The sequence below is a fragment of the Stegostoma tigrinum genome, chromosome 22 (assembly GCF_030684315.1).
Source record: "Stegostoma tigrinum isolate sSteTig4 chromosome 22, sSteTig4.hap1, whole genome shotgun sequence".
Taxonomy (NCBI): domain Eukaryota; kingdom Metazoa; phylum Chordata; class Chondrichthyes; order Orectolobiformes; family Stegostomatidae; genus Stegostoma; species Stegostoma tigrinum.
In genome coordinates this window covers 13,833,918-13,856,272 of record NC_081375.1, presented here as the reverse complement: position 1 = coordinate 13,856,272, position 22,355 = coordinate 13,833,918, and the positions used below count along the sequence as shown (strand labels likewise).

Here is a 22,355-nt window from a genome sequence, read left to right as displayed (position 1 = left end):
ATATCAGGATTTTGTCCCTGTCTCAGCTCATCTACTAAAATGCTTACTCATGCTTTTTCAACCTCTAGGCTACACTATTCTAATGTACTGCTTTCCTAATTCACACGTTTGACTCTTGGTAAACTTGAACTAGTTCAAAACTGTACTGCTCATCTAAATTTGCACAGAGCCACATTCACTGTTCTTTGTGCTCACCAGCCTATGCTGGCTCTTGGTCAACCAACATCATTAAATCATGCAATATAAAAGAGACCATTTGGCCCATCGAGTCTGTACCACCAAAAATAGACCACAACCTACGCCAGTCCCACTTACCTGCACTAAGCCTGCAGCTTTGAATGTTATGACACTTGAAGTGCTCATCCAAGTTGCTCTTAAAGGTTGAGTTTCCTGCCTCGATTACTTTCCCAGGCAGCAGATTCCAGACCCCAGCCACTCTCTGGGTTAAAAAGGTTTTCTTCACATCTCCCTTAAAACTGTCACCTTTCACTTTAAAATTATCCCCGCCTGCTATTGACCCTTCAGCTAAGTAGAACAGCTGCTTTCTATTCATTGTGTTCATGCCCCTCATAATCATCTTAGCAGAAATGCTCAATCCCAGGCAACATTCTGGTGAATCTGCTCCAGTACATTCATATTCTTCCTATAGAGTGGTAACCAGAACAGCATGCAGTACTTGAGCTGTGGACTATACAAAATTCTGAACAGCTTCAACATAACATCTCTGCTGTTACAATCAATGCCACGACTGATAAAAGCATGTATTCTGTATGCCGCCTTAACAACACTTCTAACCTGTCCTGTTGCCTTCAGGGACCCGTGGTCTAGCATTGCCAAGACGACGACTCCTCGGAGCCTCCCAGTTTAATTGAGCACTCACTTGTCTTATTCCGTCTTCCAAGGTGCAACATTTTGTAAGGGTTAAATTCCGTCTGTCACCAATCTGCCTAATTGACCAATCTTTCATATCCTTTTGTATCCTAGAACTTCCATTAGCAACCACTTGGCCAATCTTCATGTCATTTGCAAGCTTGCATGTCATAACCCCACGTTCTCAACTATATCATGTATGAATATCACGAACTATAGGGGACCCAGCACCAATAAACTACTGCACACCAGGCTCCAGTCAGACAAACAGCCTCTATAACTACCCTGTTTCTCCTGACATCAAACATGAATATCAAAATATTCTCTGATACAAAAAACTAGACAAACAATGCCAGAGTTTTATATTTGATGCCTTGAAATAGGAAGGTAAAACAGGGAAGCATGATACCAATTATATAGGCTCACATCGCTAAATGGTACTGAAGGAATGTTGCAATACCTAAGGTGGTTGAGATAGGAAGTGGACTTCACTGTGTCTGAGATCAGAACAGATGTAAGAAGAGGAATAATGTGCTGTGCCCAAAGCACCCCTAAAGTCATCTGAATTGGTAGGAGGGTTGACCATTTCTTAGCAGGAAGCATTTTTCAAGGTATTGGCCAGCTAGTCAAAATTGGCATTTGGACACAGAGCAACCTGCATTTATATAGAGTCAAACAGCACAGAAGCAGAATCTTCGGTTCAACTTCTCCATGCTGACTAGGTATCCCAAACGTAAGTGGTCCCATTTGCCTGCATTTGGTCCAAATCCCCCTCGACCATTCCTATTCATGTACCTGTCAAAATGCCTTTTAAATGTTGTAATTGTATCCACCTCTATCTCTTCTTCTGACAGCTCATTCCATACATTCACCACCCTTTATGTGAAAAAGCTGCCCCTCAGGACGTTCTTAAATCTTTCCCCTCTCACCTTAAACCTATGACCTCTGGTTTTGGACTCCCCTACGCTTGGGGAAAAAAGCCTTAACTATTCACCTTATCTATGCACTTCATAATCTTTTGCAAGGTTGCCGCTCGGCCTCACGCTTCTCTAATTTCATCCAGCTCCACAACCCTCCAAGGCTTCTGCATTCATCACATTTTTGTGCATTGCTGATTTTAATAATTTTATCACTGGTGGCTGTGCTTTCAATTATATGAGACCTAACCTTTGGAATTCCCTCCTTATGCCTCTGCCACTTTATCCCATTTTTCACCTTCAGGATAATATTTAAAACCCACCTGTTTGACTAAGCCTTTGATCATCTGGCTTACTGTCTCATTATATGGCTTGGTGTTATATTTATTTTATTAACACCCTGTGAAGGTCCTTGGGGTATTTTATTACATGAAGGGTGCTACATGAATATAAGTTTGAAATACTTGAAAGAAGTTAATTCATTGATAATGTTGCATTAATAATCAGCATTTTAAGAGTATTTCCTCTTTAGCATTCAGTTAAAATGCATTTTATTATAAAGCCAAAATTCTGACAAACATTTTGTTGATTATTTTCTGTTGTCCTTGGTGTCTCTTTTCATGCAGCATTACAAAGAAACAAGTGCAGCATACTTCCATGTAAATTCACTTATCAAATAATTTAAAATAAGCTCTTGAAATAGAAGCATTTTCATGCCCAAAAAAAGCATATCATGTAAGATTGTACTAATATCACGCAAAAGATTTACAGTCTCTGTAAACTTAGAGAAGTGAATGGGGATATTGCCTTGGCATGACCTTAAATTATAAAAAGATTCTGCACCTGAAGGCACGGTTAATTAAAGAAAAAGTCCTCCTACCGATGAACTGAAATTGATAATTCTGTTCACGGTACGGTGCCCCGCCGGAGGTCTGCTATGCTGACTTGACAACTGAACAGGAAATGCTCAGTTGAATTTTGCAGCAGGACTGTTGCTGAGTGGTGTTTCTTTTCAGGAATGAAATGCAATATTTATCAATGTGTGATTATTGCTGATCTGAGGGAATTACTACTTGAAAGTGAGTGATTCAAAAAGAAAAATATGTATTTCCAACATCATCATATGTAGGGTTTGGGGTTCAACTTTAATTGTAAGATCCAAGTCGATCACCATTATAGACTAACTTTGAGAGAGCTAATCTAAAGTTTAGTTAACCTAATTAGTTACAGGACCATTCCAGGTCAAAATGTTTCCACAAACTTAACAGAATTTATTAGGTTTATCGTAAGTACAAAAGAAATAAGCATTACTTTTATTGTTTTCTGTCCGTCCTCTTCGAGGTGCTTGTGACACTGGTCAACTGGGCATAGGTCTCATGTTCAGTTCTGCTGAGTGAAGTTGTTCTGTATTTGACCTTGCTTCTATATGAAATCATTAAATCCCCGTTCTTAATAGCCCTTGTTAGTTTGTTAATCAGAGGCATCCAGAACATCTAATTATTGTGGTGCATGAACAATTCATAGTCATTCTTGGAAAGGGAAGACAGTATATGCATAATTCCTGAGCACTTTCTTTGAAAGTAATGGTCATTTTAATAATCCAGCTTCCCGCTGTCACTTGAGTCATCCTTTGGCGTGCCAAGCACTTTAAGATCATTCCTTTTATAATAATTCGTCTCCCTTAGCTTAATAATTCCATGGATCTCTATCGCGGTAAGGTGATACCAGTGAGTCACATTTACCCATTTGTCAGCTTCAAGTATGCAGTGTCACCTTCTCGTGATTGATTTTCACCCTGACTGTCCCACCTTACACATCTCAAAAGTCAAAAGACCATTTTTTCAAAAACACTTGTGTCCTCAGGAATAGTTTTTTACCACAAAACATTCTCACACTTTAGTCTTACCAATAAAACTACAGCTAGTTTGAAATTCTGCAAGGAATAGGTATTTTTTTTTCAAGTTTAGATATTCCATTTTTGAAGGTACTTGAAATAATATCCAGGTACTACTAAGTGGCATGGTGTTCTGGCTATAACTCAAATGCCTGACTGGAAAGAGTGCACCTTTGTTGAATGGGCATACTTATTTACAAGCAGCCTTAATATTGGTACTCCAAGTCAAAGCAATAAGTTAAATGGCTCACTGACTTGATAGATGAACCTGCAAAAGCAATGCATCATGAATAGTGTAGGAGCTATTCTCTGGGGACATTCACAACATTTTATTTTGTGTGGGTGGTTGGTAGTGCTTTACAAGTTAATCAGTTATAACAACAGATCCAGAGTACGACAGGGATTCCCTAATTTTCAACGCACTGCCTGCCCACACTCTGCATGCATTGCAAATAAGATTTTTAAACTGCATCTTTGGTAGTTCTTTCTATGTTATAGTTTCTTTACAGATGGAATACCCCAGGATGCAAGTCCTTAATGTACTTGGGTGCTGTGCCACAAAATGGGCAGCCTGAATGCACCTGTCTTTTGTAGAATGGCCTTTTGATTTTATTCAAACAAAGTTCCTTGTTTTCAAGATGGAAGATGAGGCAAATAGTGTAAGGAATTCAGCGGAGACCTGTACAGGTGCTTGGAAATAGATTGTATGTTTACATTCTGATTTAGGAACTGGTAGATATCATCCAGAAGATTTTCCAAACTGATGAGAGAAACTCGAGCAGAGCAAGTGGAAAATAAAGGATTCCAGAAAATCTGCAACGTGAAAATCCAGCAGAAATTATGAATGGTGCAGCAGCAGTTTAAGATATATGTATTGCATTGACTAATTTCATAAGTTGCATTATTTCAGTTTAGAATTTAATAATTGTTGATTCCAGGAGTTGATTGTGTGCACTGTCCTTGATTAAGAACAAAGGTACCACTGTATAACTTAATTTTCAGAACATTTGAAATATAATTGCATGCAGAGGACCTTCCATTGAACAGACAGCAAAAAGGTAACCAAGAAGATGGACATAGCAGGGAGATGATGGTGCATCGGTAATATTATTAGACCCAGACATAATGCTGGTGACAGCTGGTGCAATTCAAATACAAATCAATAAAAATGTAGAATTGAAAGTTAGTCTCCATGCTGACAGTTTCATGGCTATCTTTGACTGTCATAAAATCCTTTCTATTTCATCAATGTTCTTTGGAAAAGAAATCTATCATCCTCTCCTGGTCTAGTCTACATTGATTCACAGCAATGTGGTTGACTTTTAATTGCTGGAAAATGGCTGTAACAAGCTATTCCATTCAAGGATGAGTAAACAGGCGCTTTTAAGCAAATCAAGCTAAGTAGAAGGAAAAGAAATGTGGGCATTCCCTGAAGTCATTAAGAGACCAGATGCCATGCATGTGATGCTCACATTCTGTAAAATAGCCTTTCTAAAAAATTGTTACTGTGGCATCCATGATAATTTTAAGATAAGGACATGGACAGCAGAGTAAGGAAATGCATGAACTCAGCAGTTGAAAGAACAACTCGATTTGTGAAAGCTTCAGTAGCGCAATCTCAGTTGTGTAGTGACCCATTTTCCTTGCTATATGTAGGAAAATTTTGCACAACATTGCAGATAGTGCAGGAAAATTAACAAGATCTTCTTAGTGTAGATTGGGATTTGCTCTAAATATGTATTATATCAAAATTAACTTTTTATTAACCAAATGGTTGTCATATTTTATTTAAAATGTCAAATGCTTGGAAACTTCAGATTTTCAGTCAAAATTTTTGGATCACCACATTTAAACATTAGAATGTCAACATCAGAACTCTGCTCAATAGGCTCAGCAGGTAGCAGAAAATGTCTTATGGAATGTTTAAACTTCAATGCAGTCTGTTTTGCTGTTAATCCAGTGATGTATCTGCTTTTTTTCTTCAGGTGCTGGCATGGTTGTAGACTGGGAACAGGAGACCGGTCTCTTAATGACTTCGGGAGATGTTCGCATTATTCGTATCTGGGACACAGACCGAGAGACAAAAGTACAGGTAAAAACTGCTTACACAAATTAACTTAGCAACTGAAGTCACTGGTAATGAGGCAATTCAAATTTTGTGCTGCAATTAACCCACCAGGTAAATGCACAGCTTGCTTTTATTAAATGTTGCTGATTAATGAGAGTTCTTGAGATTGATGTTTGTTCTAACAGGACTGCAACAGATGACCAACAAGGAGATCTTCAAAGGCCAAATTTGTTATTGTTGCTTAAGGTGAACAATTGACTGTCTGTTTAGGTTGGCTTTTGTTCCTGATAGGTGTCCGTAGTCTACAAAAGCACCTCTGATGGCCAGCAAGCAGATTCTGAGAATGCCGTAGACCAAAGACATTAGCTTCTAGGGTAAAATCCTTCAACTAAGAATTCCGTTGCAGAAAAGATACGTTTATCATGAATCTGTGTCAGACATAGTAGGTCAAAAACTAATACATTTTCATGAACTTTGTTCTCCAACATATGCAGTATTAACATGGCAGCTCAACTTCTAACATTGATTTTCTGAATTAGAAACCTTGGAAACACTTCTATAGCTTCTCATGTGGTATTTTGGAGATGGACAGAGCATTTATTTTAGGGAAATTGGTGACATGTCTGAACCCCATATTCTGCCTGCCTGTGCCAAAATAAAGTCAGTGACAGGCAGGTCCATGGTCAACTATCTAAGTTCATGAAAATTGAGTTCCTTATATGACCAATTAAAAGCTGCTCAAGGGCCTCAACCCACTGCCACTTGGTATCAACCCAGGGAAAAGTCCATGTACATGTCAGGTCAAAATGTGTGACCTTGTGGGGTGCTGTGAGAACCATTGAGATGCAATGCCGTAGCCTTGCTGCTTACATTCATGTACTCTTCACCCCGTGACTTGTGCCTTGCCATCCCACAAAACGCCTCCCACTATTACTTACCTATGGCCTTGGAAGATTCTCAATCTTAGGTCCTTTACAGATGTGCTTCCAGCAGCAGTAGTCAGGGTCTCTCCATTGATCCTGTTGTCCAGTGGAGTTGGTTGGCCACTGAATGACCAGTAGCCCTCAATGCCTCTCATCTCTGCCCCCAGGGTACTCACTGTCAGGAAAGATCCATCACTGGCTAACTTAAGTGCCTGAGTGACACTTAATGCCAATGGGCTTCCCAGAGGAGACAACTTAGGTCTTTTTTTTGGGTCTCCAGTCAGCAGCTGAGACCCGACGCCTCCATAAAATCCAGTCCCTTTTCTCAAACTACAAAACTTAGGCAGCATGTTGGAATGCCAGGTACTGTGTTTAATGTATGAGGTATTGTGTTCCTACGGACTAAGCACATTTTGTACAGTCAAAGTTGTATCTATCTGGGTCGCAAAACTATTTAAACTGCTTTGGATTCCCCTAGTGTATTGCTTTGTATTCTTATCTTTGTGGCGGTATTCCTTTTGCATGTATTGGTTTGTTTTGTTCTTGGGGAACTTTTGTCAAATATATGGGTTCAGTTGGTTGTTCTAAAGCCTTGGCAACCAGAAGGAAAGGAAAATCTAAAGCTGCAATATTTTCCAGTTGTTGATCTGTTTGATTGTGATTTAATGCTGTAATTGGTGCCCTGTTTAATGTTGAATTAATTAAGCAATAAAGCAGTTTTGGATGTGAGTTTGCTCGCTGAGCTGGAAGGTTAGTTTTCAGACATTTTGTCACCATTCTAGGTAACATCATCAGTGAGCCTCCGACGAAGCGCTGGTGTTACGTCCCGCTTTCTATTTATCTGGTTAGGTTTCCTTGGGTTGGTGATGTCATTTCCTGTTCTTTTTCTCAGGGGATGGTAGATTGGCTCCAAGTCAATGTGTTTGTTGATGGAGTTCCGGTTGGAATGCCATGCTTCTAGGAATTCTCGTGCATGTCTCTGTTTGGATTGTCCTTGCATGGCTTGCATTCCAACCGGAACCGGAACTCCATCAACAAACACATTGACTTGGAGCCAATCTACCATCCCCTGAGAAAAAGAACAGGAAATGACATCACCAACCCAAGGAAACCTAACCAGATAAATAGAAAGCGGGACGTAACACCAGCGCTTCGTCGGAGGCTCACTGATGATGTTACCTAGAATGGTGACGAAACATCTGAAAACTAACCTTCCAGCTCAGCGAGCAAACTCACGTCCAGAACCTCAACCTGAGCTACAAATCTTCTCAAAACTCGATAAAGCAGTTTGCTGTGTTGGGTTATCAGTTCTTGCCTGATGGAAACCCCTTAACTTCTTTTTGTTTTGCAGTTACCATTCATGTTATACCTTTAAAATGTTGGTTTTGCCTCAGTGGGGCCACTGGGTGCAATTCCAGGCAACATACTTAATGAAGAATGCGTGGGTTTTACAAGGGGTCCGGAAGAGATTTGCAAGAATGGTGCTGGGTTTGCGGGTCATCAGTTGCTTGGGCAGATTGAAAACGTTGATATCCTTGGGAAAGAGAAAGTTGAGAGGAGGCTTAATTGAAGTGTTGAAGGGATCTGAGCAAAACAAGCGGGACAAATTATTCACGTTGGTTGGTTGGTTGAAGGAGCTTCACAGTGTAAAGTCACAGATTTTTAAAAAACCATCAGTATCACCTGGCGAAGGTGCAGTGCTCTGAAAGTTTGTGATTTTAGATAAATCTGTTGAACTATAACCTAATGTCACGTGACATATGACTGTCCACTCCAACCAAATACTGGCACCTCCACATTTCAACAATGTCAAAGCAAGGTTTTTACAGAATATTTAGATTGTGAAAAACTGCATCTTTTTATTTGGCCTTTATTTTAATTGTGAACTGAATTGGGAAAAGGACTGTTTCAAAGTCAAAGATTGTGGAAGGAATTGCTGCACTTTTGGAAGCCAAGTTACTGGACCTCATTGTGAATTGTGTTTACACTGCTGCTTTATTTGAGTGGTGGAGAAGAGAAATGTGACAATGTGGCATCGTGTGTATGTGTGAAAAGTGAGGTTTGGTTGGCAACAGAATGCAGATTGGTTTGTACAAATGTGACCTTTTGTGGATGTTGGAAGTTGAGAGACAGTTCTCTGGCTTCGGGCTGGTGAGCAACTTGGATATTTACCGTAGAGAGGGTGAAGTCTCCAGACTTCAGGGAGAGCAGGTCCTATGTCTTTAGAGATAGCAGGAACTGCAGATGCTGGAGAATCTGAGATAACAAGGAATAGAGCTGGATGAACACAGCAGGCCAAGCAGCATTATAGGAGCAGGAAAGCTGAGTTTCAGGCCTGGACCATTCTTCAGAAATGGGTGAGGGGAAGAGGGTTCTCTCTTAATTCCTCCCACTTCCTACAGACAAAGGGAGTGGCCATGGGTACCCATATGGGCCCAAGCTATGCCTGCCTCTTTGTAGGTTATGTGGAGCAATCCCTCTTTCATACCTACACTGGCCCTAAATCCCTATCCTCTTCCTCCGTTACGTTGATGACTGTATCAAAGCTGCCTCGTGCTCCCACGAGGAGCTCGAACAGTTCATCCATTTCACCAACACCTTCTACCCCAACCTTAAGTTCACCTGAACCATCTCTAATACCTCTCTCTCCTTCCTGGACCCCTCCGTCTCCATCTCTGGCAACCACCTGGAAACCAATATTCATTTCAAGCCCACCGACTCCCACAGCTACCGAGAATACACCACCTCCTGCCCACTTTCCTGCAAAAAAGCCATCCCCTATTCCCAATTCCTTTGACTCCGCCACATCTGCTCCCAGGATGAGGCATTCCACTCCCAAACATCTCAGATGTCCTCGTTTTTCAAGGACTACAACCCCCCACCACCCCAGTGGTCAAGAATGTCCTCGATCGTGTCTCCCGCATTTTCCGCAATTCAGCCCTCACATCCCCTCTCCGCAATAACAACCAGAACAAAATCCCCCTCATCCTCACGCACCACCCCACCAACTTCCAGATCCAACGCATCATCCTCCGACACTTCCGCCATCTGCAATCCAACCCCACCATCAAAGACATTTTTCCCTCCCCACCCTTGTCTGCTTTCTGGAGGGACCACTCTGTCCGTGACTCCCTTGTCTGCTCCACACTCCCCTCCAGCCCCACTTCACCTGGCACTTTTCCCTGCAACCACAGGAAGTGCTACACCTTCCCCCCATTGACTCCATCCCAGGCCCCAAGAAGAATTTCCACATCAAGCAGATGTTCACTTCTACATCTGGTAATGTGGTATACTGCATCCGCTGTTCCCATTGTGGCCTCCTCTACGACGGGGAAACAAAGCGGAGGCTTGGGGACAGCTTTGCAGAACACCTACGCTTGGTTTGCACTAAACAACTGCACCTCCCAGTCACAAACCATTTCAACATTCTGCCCCGCTCACTCCCCCCCCGGCCACCACTCCTTAGATGACATATCCATCCTGGGCCTCCTGCATTGCCACAACGATGCCACCCGAAGGTTGCAGAAACAGCAACTCATGTTCTGCTTGGGAACTCCGCAGCCCAATGGTATCAGTATGAACTTCACAAGTTTCGAAATCTTTGCTCCCTCTACCACATCCCAAAACCAGCCCAGCTTGTCCCCACCACCCTAACCTGTTCTACCTCCTACCAATCCCCTCCTCTCAACTCAAGCCCCACCCCCATCTCCCACCTACTAACCTCATCCCGCCCCCTTGACCTGTCCGTCCTTCCTGGACTGACCTATGTCCTCCCTATCTCCCCACCTACAATCATATTTCCTGGCTCCACCCCCACCTCTTTGACTGGTCTATCTCCTCTCCCCCTATCTTCTCTATTCATCTTCTAACCGCCTCCCCCTCTCTCCCTATTTATTTCAGAACCTCCTTGCCCTCCCCATTTCTGAAAAAGGGTCTAGACCTGCAACGTCAGCTTTCCTGCTCCTCTGATGCTGCTTAGCCTGCTGTGTTCATCCAGCTCTACACCTTGTTATCTCAGATTCTCCAGCATCTGCAGTTCCTACTATCTCTGGCATAAACACTTACTCTTGTTAAGTATGATGTTTTCTGTTAACCTGATTCTATCAGACAGGCAAATTGGGGATTTGGTGTATTTTGACTAAATCAATAACTTTTTGTGGCGACCGAAGTGTAGTGGAGCTCAATCACGTGTGAAGCATCTTCACCAGAAGTGTGATGAAGTGAACAACCAGCCTTGGTCTCCTCCTGACATTGCAGGTGCACAGGTGCCAGCCTTCAGTCAATTCGATTCACTCATGAAACAGCTGAGAACACTGAAAACCACAAAGCGCATGGGCCCTGACAACTTTCTAGAAAGAGTGCTGAAGCCTCCAAGTACAGCTGCATTTGAGTAAAGTTGTTCCAATATAGCTTCAAGACTGGCACCAAGACATTTCTCTGGTATGTCCCAACTACACAAAGTGATGGATAATAGCATCAACAGCACTAAGACCCAGCCCTTACTAAACAGTGACCTGTTCATTGCTCCATTTGTATTTTGTCAGATCTACTAAGGTCCTCATCTCATCTTCATCTTGGTCCAAACATGGACAAATTATCTGAACTTGAATAGAATAGCAATGATGACTACCCTTGCATTAAATACAACACATCATCAAGTCTGGCCTCGTAGAACCCGAGCAACATTGCAGGCAGTGGGAATTGGAGAAAAGTCTCCACTGGTTCAAGCCGTACCTAATACACAGGAAGATGGTTGGGGTTGACAGAGGCTTCTTATTCCAGGAGTTCCTCTGGGTCATGCCCAAGACCCAATCAACTTCAGCTGCTTTGGCAATGACCTTCCCACTATCATAAGATCAATACTATTGGCAATTCCTCAGATATTGTAACCGTCGATTTGAATATGGAGCAACGTCTGGACCATTGGCTGATCAGTGGCAAGTAACATGCATGCCACACAAGTGCCTGGCAGTGATCACCCCCAACAAGAGAGAATGTAGTCATCACCACTTGGTACTCAATGGCATTAACCTTGCTGAATCTCTCTCGTTTTCCTTTGGATTACATTTAACCAGAGACTGAACTGAAACATCCAAATAAGTACTGAAAGTGCAGGATAACAAAGTGTGAAGCTGGATGAACACAGCAGGCCAAGCAACATCTCGGGAGCACAAAAGCTGATCTTTTGGGCCTAGACTGTTCATCAGAGAGAAGGGTCTAGGCCCGAAACGTCAGCTTTTGTGCTCATGAGATGCTGCTGGGCCTGCTGTGTTCATCCAGCTTCACACTTCGTTATCTTGGATTCTCCAGCATCTGCAGTTCCCATTATCTCTGAAAGTACAGGAGCAGGTTGGAGATTGGGAATTCCATGGTGACTAACTCACCACCTGTCTCAGCAAAATCTGCCCTTCCATCGACAAGGCACATGCCAGGAGTATGATGAAATGCTCTTCACTTTCCAGGATAAGAGCAGGTCCAGCAACACTTAAGAAGCTTGACACCATCCAGGAAAAAATGGCCTGCTTGATTGCCATTCCACCTAATATTTTCAATGTTCACATCCTCTATCACCAATGCACAATGGCAGTTGGGTGTGCTATGGACTGCAGCAGTTCAAGGAGGCAGCTGGCAATCACTTTCTCGCAGGCAGTAAGGGATAGAATTAAATGCTGGCTGAGCTAGCAATGTCCACATCCCATGAATGAATGAATTAAAAATTAGATTTCCTTTGTATTTGGTGCACTGCCACTTGTTGAAACTTGTCAGCAACAATTCTAAATGTTCAGACATGTTTACCAATTGGTTTTCCTTCACCAAACAACCGCCATCACTGGTTTAAGAATGTCTGCAGTTACATAGATTTTTGTATATTTATGATTTTTAGAAAAATTGTGTTCTGAAGGATTGTAGAAAAATTTATTCATTTCAAGTTTTATGCAAATACCTGGAGTGAATAGATCATTGAAAGGTCTTTATGAACTTTGGAGATGTTTAAAAACGCCATCCTAGATATCATGTAACTTGTGGTAGCTCTCCTGTGGATCCCAACGGACATTGTTGTGATGTAAGGTTTCTGATTTCTATACATTTTAATAACATTATTTTTAGAGTTTACACTATGAACTAGTGGTTTGTGTGTATGTATAATAATTGTCAGTACTTCTGGAGGTGTTTTTTAAAACAGTATGTGAGAGAGGTCTCTCTTGGGGTGACAACAGAAATTTGGTTGCATTCGGAAAGTTTCACAGCAGACAGAATAAATGTGAAAGAACATTAGCTTGCTATTTAAGCATTAGTTTTCTCTTTAAGCATTAGTTTAAATTGTATTAGTTAGAAATATCAGGAACTTTTTTTTGCTAATGGGAAATCCCATAGTTTGAAAAGCCTTTGATTTCAATTTGTTGGTGTCTTGATTCATGTTAAATGTATGCAACAGTTTCTCCAAGAGAAAGCTGTCAGGTTAGAAAAGAAGTTAGCTCAGTATAAGGGTTTTAGTTGAAAATTCTAGACCAGAGTGTTTGGGTTGAACCAAAGGGGTTATTTGAAGCTCGGAATGTTTTAAGTTCGGTTGTGTGAATTCTCATTGAAGAGGCTGGCGAACAGAATTCTCTCTCACATTTGAATATTATAAACTGACTGATTATGTTAGGGTAGATTGGATTATATTTTACCATGTGTTTTGAAATTGTATAAATTGGTGTTTATACGCAAATATTTAGATATATTTTACATTTTAGTTTCAATTTCTATTTTATCTTGATTTCTTTTGCATAATAAACTTTAGCTTTATTGTTAAGGTCTCATCAGCATTGCATATTTGTCTTTCACTGAAAGTCCATCTATTTTAAATTAAACTGAAACAAAAATGATCTATCGAGCTGTGTTTCAGTCTGGACTCTGATATGTTTGATAATAACATAAGCTGGGATTGAAACAGTACATTCACCCTCAGTTTGTGAGGGACAAGAAGCCTGTGAGGATTGACTGCTCTATTTCTGAAATAACCCTATTGTTAAGCTCAGGATGAAACTTATTTCACCTTCCAAAAGTGTAGTTGGAAGAACTTCTCAATATTGTATTCCCTGAGCAAGCAGTGTTTGAAAAATTCCAGAGACAACTTCTCTGATGAAGGGTCTAGGCCCGAAACGTCAGCTTTTGTGCTCCTGAGATGCTGCTTGGCCTGCTGTGTTCATCCAGCCTCACATTTTATTATCTTGGAATCTCCAGCATCTGCAGTTCCCATTATCTCTTTTCTTACTAATGATTTACTTTATGTCCAATTCAAAATTGCCTGCTTTGGATGTGTGCTTAAGCAAATGATATCATGCCTGCCTGAATAGCAGAATCTAGTGCATCAAGAAATTGAAATCTGATCCTTTTGTCTGAATTATAAAAGCAAGTATAAATTTTGGGTGATTGTGACTGATAAAGTTTCAGTTTGCTTCTTTCCAGCAATGCAGTATAGACCAATATTTTCAATCTAACTTCGAATTCACATGGATTCAAAAATATGGAAAATTTGATAACTGCAAAAGGTTTAGAATTACTCAGGCACTGTGAAAGCCTTTTCAAGACTGAATAAGTAGTACCCCCTGAATATGTGTTCAAACCATCAGAGAGAGCTGAGAAACTAAGTGGTTGTACACAGTTTGGCCCTTTGAGCCTGTTGCGTCATTCAGTGTGGTCGTGGCTGATGCTGTCTCTTCCTGCTTTCTGTCCATACCCTTTTGTTGTTGGAACGAATAAAAGAAAATGCTTGAATTTATATATTGCCTTTCAACTCTTGGGACATTGGCCATGAAAAGTTTTGCAATCATGTATTTTTGAAATTGAGCCCCCTGTGTCCGTAGTTAGTTATACGCCACTGTCGCTCTCAACATGGATACTTGTTCTTCTGTTTTCTGGCCGTACTCCTTGAGTGCTATCCGGTCTTTATAATATCATTTTCAAGGGCTCGTGTTGGTGCTTTACACATTTTACGCTTTGTTTTTAATTCATGGATTGTGACTCGCTGTTGGCCCTGATAACCTGGTATGCAAATGCCTGGAGTCGGTACTGTGGTACAGTGATCTCACAAAAGTCGTCGGCCTTATTTTCCTTTGAACATAAGGAGTTGCTGAGCTTAATCCTTTCAAAGGATAGAAATAATATTAAACTCTGTAGAGTTACCTCCAGTGTCCTGCTCAATATACCTCCTTCAGCTAGTAGGACCACGTATTAAGGTTAATCGATTGTTCATTTCATTTGCTGTTTTGGAACCTACTGAGCACAAAGTGGCATCCGCTCTTTTTAATTTTTGAATAATAGTGACCATCTTTCAAAGTTGTATTTAAAAATATGTTCTGTCTGTTTTCTATTTGATGTAAACATCCTTCATTTCTTAACATCAGAAAATAACTTGTTTGTTCTGTAGGATATTCCAACTGGGGCAGACAGTTGTGTGACCAGTCTTTCCTGTGATTCTACTCGTTCCCTAATTGTCGGTGGCCTTGGAGATGGCTCAGTCCGCATCTACGATAGGAGAATGGCTCTGAGTGAATGGTAGGTTTCAATTCAGTTGGTTGTTTTCAAATCTTCCATCCACATTGTGGAGTGCAACTAAGTGATTAGAATTTAACTTGCTATATTGCCTTGCTGTCAGCAGAACCTGGAGTTTCTGGAGAGAATGTTGCTTCTGATCATTACCAAAAGTCGAAATGTAAATTAAAGTCCCCATGTTTTCTAGCCATTAATGAACTAAGCAGGTGGCTCATACTATTGGGGAATGTGAGGTGCTCAGATAAATCCTCCTTCTAAACTAATTGCTTGTGAGTAAGTTTCAATATACCCCGCAACTCTCTGCATGCTGTTCACTGCAGTGGGACTTTTCCATAGAATACTTGTCTTGTTTTATAGTAGCCAGGACACTGCCTGCTATAGAAATTCATATTGCAATATTAGCTTGGTGCCAGTTGACATTATCAGCCTGAAGATACTGATTTCAGGAATTGGCATTGCTTTTCACAAATTTTCTTTGTTTAAACAACAAAGATTGGTTATGTTGTGATTTGATCTAAAAATTAGCAACTTCTGTTTGATAAATTGAGCAAGATTTTTCAGCCACACTGATTCTAGAGAAAGAAGATTGCTGCAGAAGAATTCCTTTGAAAGGAATGTCTTCATTGTGTTTTGTATTCAATGGCATTTGAAATATATTTTCTATTAGCTAACCACATGCTTTATTCTAGCATTTGTTTTGTTTAGTCAATACAATATTTAATTTTTATGTTTGTTCTGTTCGATATATCTCATTCAAATAATCTTAGAAGTTTACTTCAGAATTCGAAAGGGTAATGGTGAAATTCAACAGAGTTTTAAAGGTTACAGAGCCCAGCTATATGGAGAAAATGGAATTGAAAGCAGTTGGTAGTAATTGAGCCAGGGTGATAAACCCGATTCAGCTCAATACAGCTGTGCAAAACCAGCTGTATCACAAGAATAGCAAGCCATGGTTAAACAGGAAGGTGAATCATAATTCTTCAGTAAAATTTCTTCTGTATCTTCAGGGCATCACAGAACACTTTACCCCTAATTAGTTGTTTAAAGTGTCATTGCTTGGATAAACAATGAGAGGGTTAAGATTAATAAACACCTAATAACTTCCGATAACACTAGATGGGGAAGACAAAGACAGAGTCCCGCTGCTGCTCTTTGGGGAGCATCATTTCAAATGCACACCGTAGGCAGCTTGTACCTCAGTTTAACTTTGTTTCTGAAAACCACCGCCTGTGACAATGCACACTCCTTTGCTGGTCAGTTTATGCACGTTATCTGTGAACTGAATAAAGCCAGAGTGCTAACTTTGAACCAGGCTAATGGCAGTGATAAGTCCAGTTTATGTTTGTGTTTTTAAAACTCCAGGAGATTCAGGTTACAATTTTTAGTTTTCTCTCATATGGTTAAACAATATATGATTTTCTTAATTTTCTTTTGGAACAGCTGTGACTGAATAGTACAGTCAATGACACTACTATCCTTTCATTCTGATCCAAAGTAAAAAAGAGAACACAGGAGTAACCCCTCTTCCTGGCATTTATAAGAGTTGGAAATGCAATTCATTAGCTTAAGATTTAACTCCGTTCTTGTTGGACACAATTCCACAACAGTGCTAAGTGATCAGTTTTTCTGCATGCTGTAGACCAACAGATTAAAATATAACCAGCTGAAAGATTGAATGTTTAGGGTCCATCTTAGGGGCAAATATAAGGCATATGGTACTACATCTAGGTTAGTTATGCCTGTCCTGAGAATAAATAATGTTAACACTTGGTACTAAATGTGAAACTGTTGCAGTCATTAGCTTTAATTTTTGTTCCACCCTTAGTGAGTGCAGTATTTTGTATTCTTTGCCTGTGAGGTGGAATTGTGCCCTGGTTATTGACATGGATTTTGTTTTACAGCCGTGTAATGACTTACAGGGAACATGCTGCATGGGTGGTAAAAACCTATCTGCAGAAGTCTCCTGAAGGCAATATCATCACAGTGAGGTAATAAATGTTTGATATTTCAATACTGTTTATTTAGAGTTGAATTACCTACTGGAACTGTACAGATCTATCATGTGGAGACACAATTGCATTCATGATGTGTTTTGTGTTTGTAGTATATTATATATTATTATTAAGTTTGACATGAAGCTAGTGATGAATAAAAATACTTTCAGTTTTTTTAATTGACATAAGTCACCACTTCAGGGAGATGAGATCTTTGTTTTTCAATTGAATTTTGTTATCACAGTAATATGTCACGGAAGAAGCTCATGCATAACCCAGTAAATGAATGACAAAGTTAGTGAAATATCAAGTGTGCTATTTGTTATATTTTCTTACCATCGTAATATGTTCTATTTCTTGCACGTTGTCTTATTCTGAGTAATTAGTGCCAGTTTAATGTGCTCTTCTCTATTCAATTAAGTGTAAATGGAGATGTGCGATTTTTTGACCCACGGATGCCTGAGTCAGTGAAAGTAATTCAGACTGTAAAAGGATTGACAGCGCTGGACTTTCATCCACAAGCAAATCTGTTTGCTTGGTAAGTGAATTCAAATAATCAGCACGGAAAATATTATTTGTATCAGGAGAACTGACTATCTTAGGGCTTTAACCACTTTACATCTGTAGAGCATAAATACTAATATGGTAATGTTAACTGCAGTTCTAATCTAATCTCAATTACCTTGTCCTAGATCCTCATTCAGCTCTTAGTTCTCCTGTCATAATTATAGCCCTCATTACTGATTGGTCTGACATGACAGTTACGTGAAGAATGAGCACTAGTTTAGAATATGATCTGTTTACTTCGGAATACGTTTCAATCCTCAAGTTCCAACGGCAGTCAAGAAGCTTCACGTTATCACATCCACAAACGTTCACTCCATCCACCACCAACGCTCACGTTCAGCGCTGTGAGCCATCTAGAAGATGCACTGCAGAAATTCACCCACACTCCTTAGACATCACCTTCCAAACCCATGACTGCTACTGTCTGGAAGGGCAAGAGCAGCAGATACATGGGAAAGCCATCACCTTAAAGTTTCTCACCAAACCACTAACCATCCTGGCTTGGAAATATATTGCTGTTCTTTCAATGTCACTGGGTCAAAATCCTGGAGATCCCCTTCCTAACGGAACTGTAAGCGTACCTACATCATGTGAGCCGCAGCGTTTCAAGAGGCAACTCACCATCACCTTCTCGAGAGCACCAAGGGTGGGCAATAAATGCTGGCCCAGCCAGTGAACTGAATTTTTTAAAAAATCTGTCCACTGTCCTGTTTTTGCCTTTAGAAGGAATGTGGAAATTTAATCTTGCTCCATAATTTTGTGTGAAATACCATGTATCAAAAATGATTATTTTTCTCCATTTTAGAAATCTGAGAATGATTTTCTGGTCTAATGGGTATCTGAACCCTACCACTGGCAGAGAAACCTTGGGCATCTTTACACTTGCACTGTTTTTACTTGGTGGTGCCTAAAATCCATGTTTTTTTTTTAATGGTATGTTGCTGGTGTGCAACCTCCTCTAAGACCATAAAAAATAGGAACAGGAGGTGGCCATTTGGCCCTTAAAGCCTGTTCTACCATTCAGTAGGATCGTGGCTGGTCCAACGTTCCTTATGTCCACTGTCCTGCCCTTTCCCTACAAGCTTTAATTCCCTTACTGATCAAGAATCTGTCTATCTCTGGTTTAAATTAACACGTGGACTCTACCCCCACTGCTGTGTGTGGCAAGGAGTTCCAAAAAGACTGAACCCATTTGAGAGAAGAAATCTCTCCTCATCTCGGGTTTAAATCGACAACCCTTTACTCTGAGACTGTGCCCTCTGGCCCTATACTCACCTGTGAGGAGAAAGATCAGCTCAGCCTTTACCATGTCAAACCGCCTAAGAATCCTGTATGTTTCATGAGATTATCTTTCATTTTCTAAACTCCAATGAGTAGAGTCCCAACCTGTTTAACCTTTGCTCACAAGACAGTCACCCCGTAACAGGGATTATCCTAGGAACGGCCTCTGAAATTAAATGATGTATTTCCTTAAATAAGAAGACCAAGACTGCCCCCATTACTCCAGATGTGGTCTTATCAACACTTGTACAGTCGCAGTACGAATTCCCTACTCTTATACTCAAATCTCCTTCTAGATTAGTGTTATCTGCAAATTTGACCACAGTACATTCACTTCCTCCAAGTCATTAATCTATGTATTGTAAACATCTCAAGTCCCAGTGCTGATCCCTGTAGAGCTCCACTGTTCACAGGTCACTAACCAGTAACAGAACCCCTTATCCCCACTCTATTTCCTGCCCATAAGCCAGTTCTCTATCCGCGGCAATGTACTGTGTGTGACAGTCAAGTCTGATTGTGTATGATACTTTTAAACTTCTCACTATGAATGCAGAATGCAGATATATTTGATCAGTGGTCTTTTATTCATGTCGTTCTGTTCTGAAGGTATGGTTAGCTTTATCAGATCTGCATCCTTTTCTGGCCCCTTGATAGTTTTGAGTTACCTTTTTTGTAGTTTTCATTTCCAAACATTAGTTTTTGAGCGCACAATGTCTTCACAAAAAAAAGAGAAATGTCAGCTTTCCTCAATTACTCAAGAACTCAAGTGAAATGGGTTTTTTGGCTGAACAACAGCTAATGTTCACTGTTCTTTCTAAATGCAGATCTGAGCACACAATTGCTGTCTTTCTACATGTACTAAAATTGTTGAAATAGTCTGATTTTTCTGAGCCCAAGCTATTCAACCCTGCATACATGTAAAAGCTCAGATTCATACATTTTAAAATAGAGCCAGTACTAGACTCTGAAATGATTTTATAATGTAAATAGCATTTAAGATTGAATTTAGTTTTAGAAGAAAGTCATGGTGTCCTCAATAAAAAAGTCCTTTTTATGCATTTTATGAATATTAAATTGAGAAAATAAAATTCAATTCAGCCAGTGTTTGATTCTTGTATATAAAATATATTTTTTCATAGAATTATCCTGTAAGGCTCTTTGAAAGATCTGTTGAATTAGCCTCACGGCCCCGCCTCCTGTCTGCAAAAACCTTTCCTTCAAATATTTATCTAGTTCCCTTTTGAAAGTTATTATTAAATCTGCTTTCACCAGAGTAGCAGCAGAATACTCTAGATCAATATAATTCACTGCATACCAAAAAAGCTTCCTTCTCATTTGATTCTTTTCCTACTTACCTTTAAATCTGTATCCTCTGGTTACTGAGTTTTCGTGAGGAGTAGTTTTCCTTTCTTTAATCTATCAAATACTTTGTCCTTACGAAAAGCTCTATTAAATCTCCCTTTCACCTTCATGCTCTGTGGAAAACAAATCTAACTTCTCTAGTCTTGCCACAGAACCACAGTCCCACATTTTGGACACCTTTCCAGTAAATTTCCTTTCACAAATTCAAAGGCTTTGATTGCCCACAACACACTAGCTGGGGCCTACCAAGTAATTTATCAAGATTTAGCATCATTTCCTTGTTTGTGTATTTTATGCCTCTGTTTATAAAGCTACTGAGCTTTCATACTTATATTGATCAATGTTCTCAACTTATTCTGCCACCTCAAGGATTTCTGTAAATACATGGTAAACTTCTCTGTTCCTCCAAAGTCTTCACAGACTTCAAAATTGAACATTTAACTTATAGTGCCTCACTACCAAAATGCATCACTTGGCACTTTTATGCTTTAAATTTCATCTGCCAAACTATTCACCCTTTCTCAGACTCTCATCCTGAATGGTTTTTACCATCTTCCTCCCTGTTTACTCCATGTCTAAGTAATATGAAAACCTGAAATAATGCCTTCTACGTCAGAGTCCAAGTCATGAATAAGCATCAAAAAGAACAATGGCCCTAATACCAACCAGTGGCATTACCATTGCCCAATCTTCTTCAGTCAGAAAGTCAGCTATCTGTCGTAACTCTGCTTTCGAACCTTAGCTAATTTTGCATCTTCACTGCCATTGGCCCTTCAGTCAACCGTCTTCAAGCTGGCAAATAAGTCTCTTCTGTACTTGATCAATCTACTTACTCAGACACAATTTAGCATTAATAATTTATCTCAATTAATTTTTGAGCCATATTTTTCCAAACACAATTAATTTTGGCTTGGATTGTTGTATTTAAGGGTTTCCCCACTAACCGTGTTAGACAGTTTGACCCACATTCAGTTTATCTCTCTCACCTTTTTGAACAGGAGTATAACATTTGCAGTCCTCTGACACCACTCCGATAGTAAGGAAGGATTGGAAGATTGTGGCCAGAGCATCCACTATCCCCACTCTGACTCCTGTCAGTAACCTAAGTTGAATCCCATTTGGAGTAGATGAATTTCCTACTTTGAGCACTGCCCTGCGTTATGCATGTATATGAGTGTGTGTGTTGCAATCCCCTTGTTACTTGCAAATCTATATTCAACCAGCTTTGCCTCCTTCTTGGCTTTTTTGGTTCTCCTCTGTATTTTCTGCATTCAGATTGCTATTCTTTCATGTCAGGCATCTGAAAGTAATCTTAAAATGAACACTTAAGATGCTTCCAGTCTCTGGGAGGAAAATAAAATGCTGGAGAGACTCAGCAGGTCATGCGCATTGTAATGAGTCCTTCCTTTTGTAAGAATTTTTTGCATGGCAGAAGCCAGCATTCTGTGAGAGCATAACATTCAGAGCACACTCCCTTCTGAGGACCTGTTACATTTGTCTGTTCCAAACATTCTGCCTAGAAATAGGACAGGGCTATCTGCAAGGTTTTTAATGAGTTACTGAAGACTGTTCAGGGGTGTCTGAGGAGGAGTTCCAAGAACACACACAGTGGGGAAGTCAGTAAGAGAGGGAGAAGTAGACTTTATATGCAGTAATGCTGCTCCTAACTGTACTGCTGGGAAGGCAACGGAATTACACGTGTTCTGTGGAGGGGACTCGAAGAGAAATCAAGAGCAGCCTCATGTCCCTGTGCGTTAAAACCGAGGCAGAAGTTTTAGAAATTGGTAGGAAGCTAAAGGTTGGGATCAGGGCTCAAGACGTGTCATTGGAACTATGGAGGCTCAAAAGAAGCGATGTGTCACTAACAGTTCAGCACAGTTGGGATTGTTGGTTGAAAAGCCCATACACAGTATTTGCTTAATACAACTGAGCAAGCTGACT

The 22,355-nt window shown here is 40.3% G+C and overlaps 1 protein-coding gene across 1 annotated transcript in view; it reads left to right on the top strand.

Moving 5' to 3' along the window:
* Positions 1-22,355, top strand: part of rptor (regulatory associated protein of MTOR, complex 1) — a 384,600-nt gene that overhangs the window by 350,991 nt on the left and 11,254 nt on the right. Inside the window, exons 29-32 of the mRNA XM_048554896.2 lie at positions 5,667-5,773; positions 15,086-15,213; positions 17,112-17,198; positions 17,626-17,742. Of these exons, the coding sequence (XP_048410853.1) occupies positions 5,667-5,773; positions 15,086-15,213; positions 17,112-17,198; positions 17,626-17,742 (439 nt within the window). The remainder of the gene's footprint in view (positions 1-5,666; positions 5,774-15,085; positions 15,214-17,111; positions 17,199-17,625; positions 17,743-22,355) is intronic.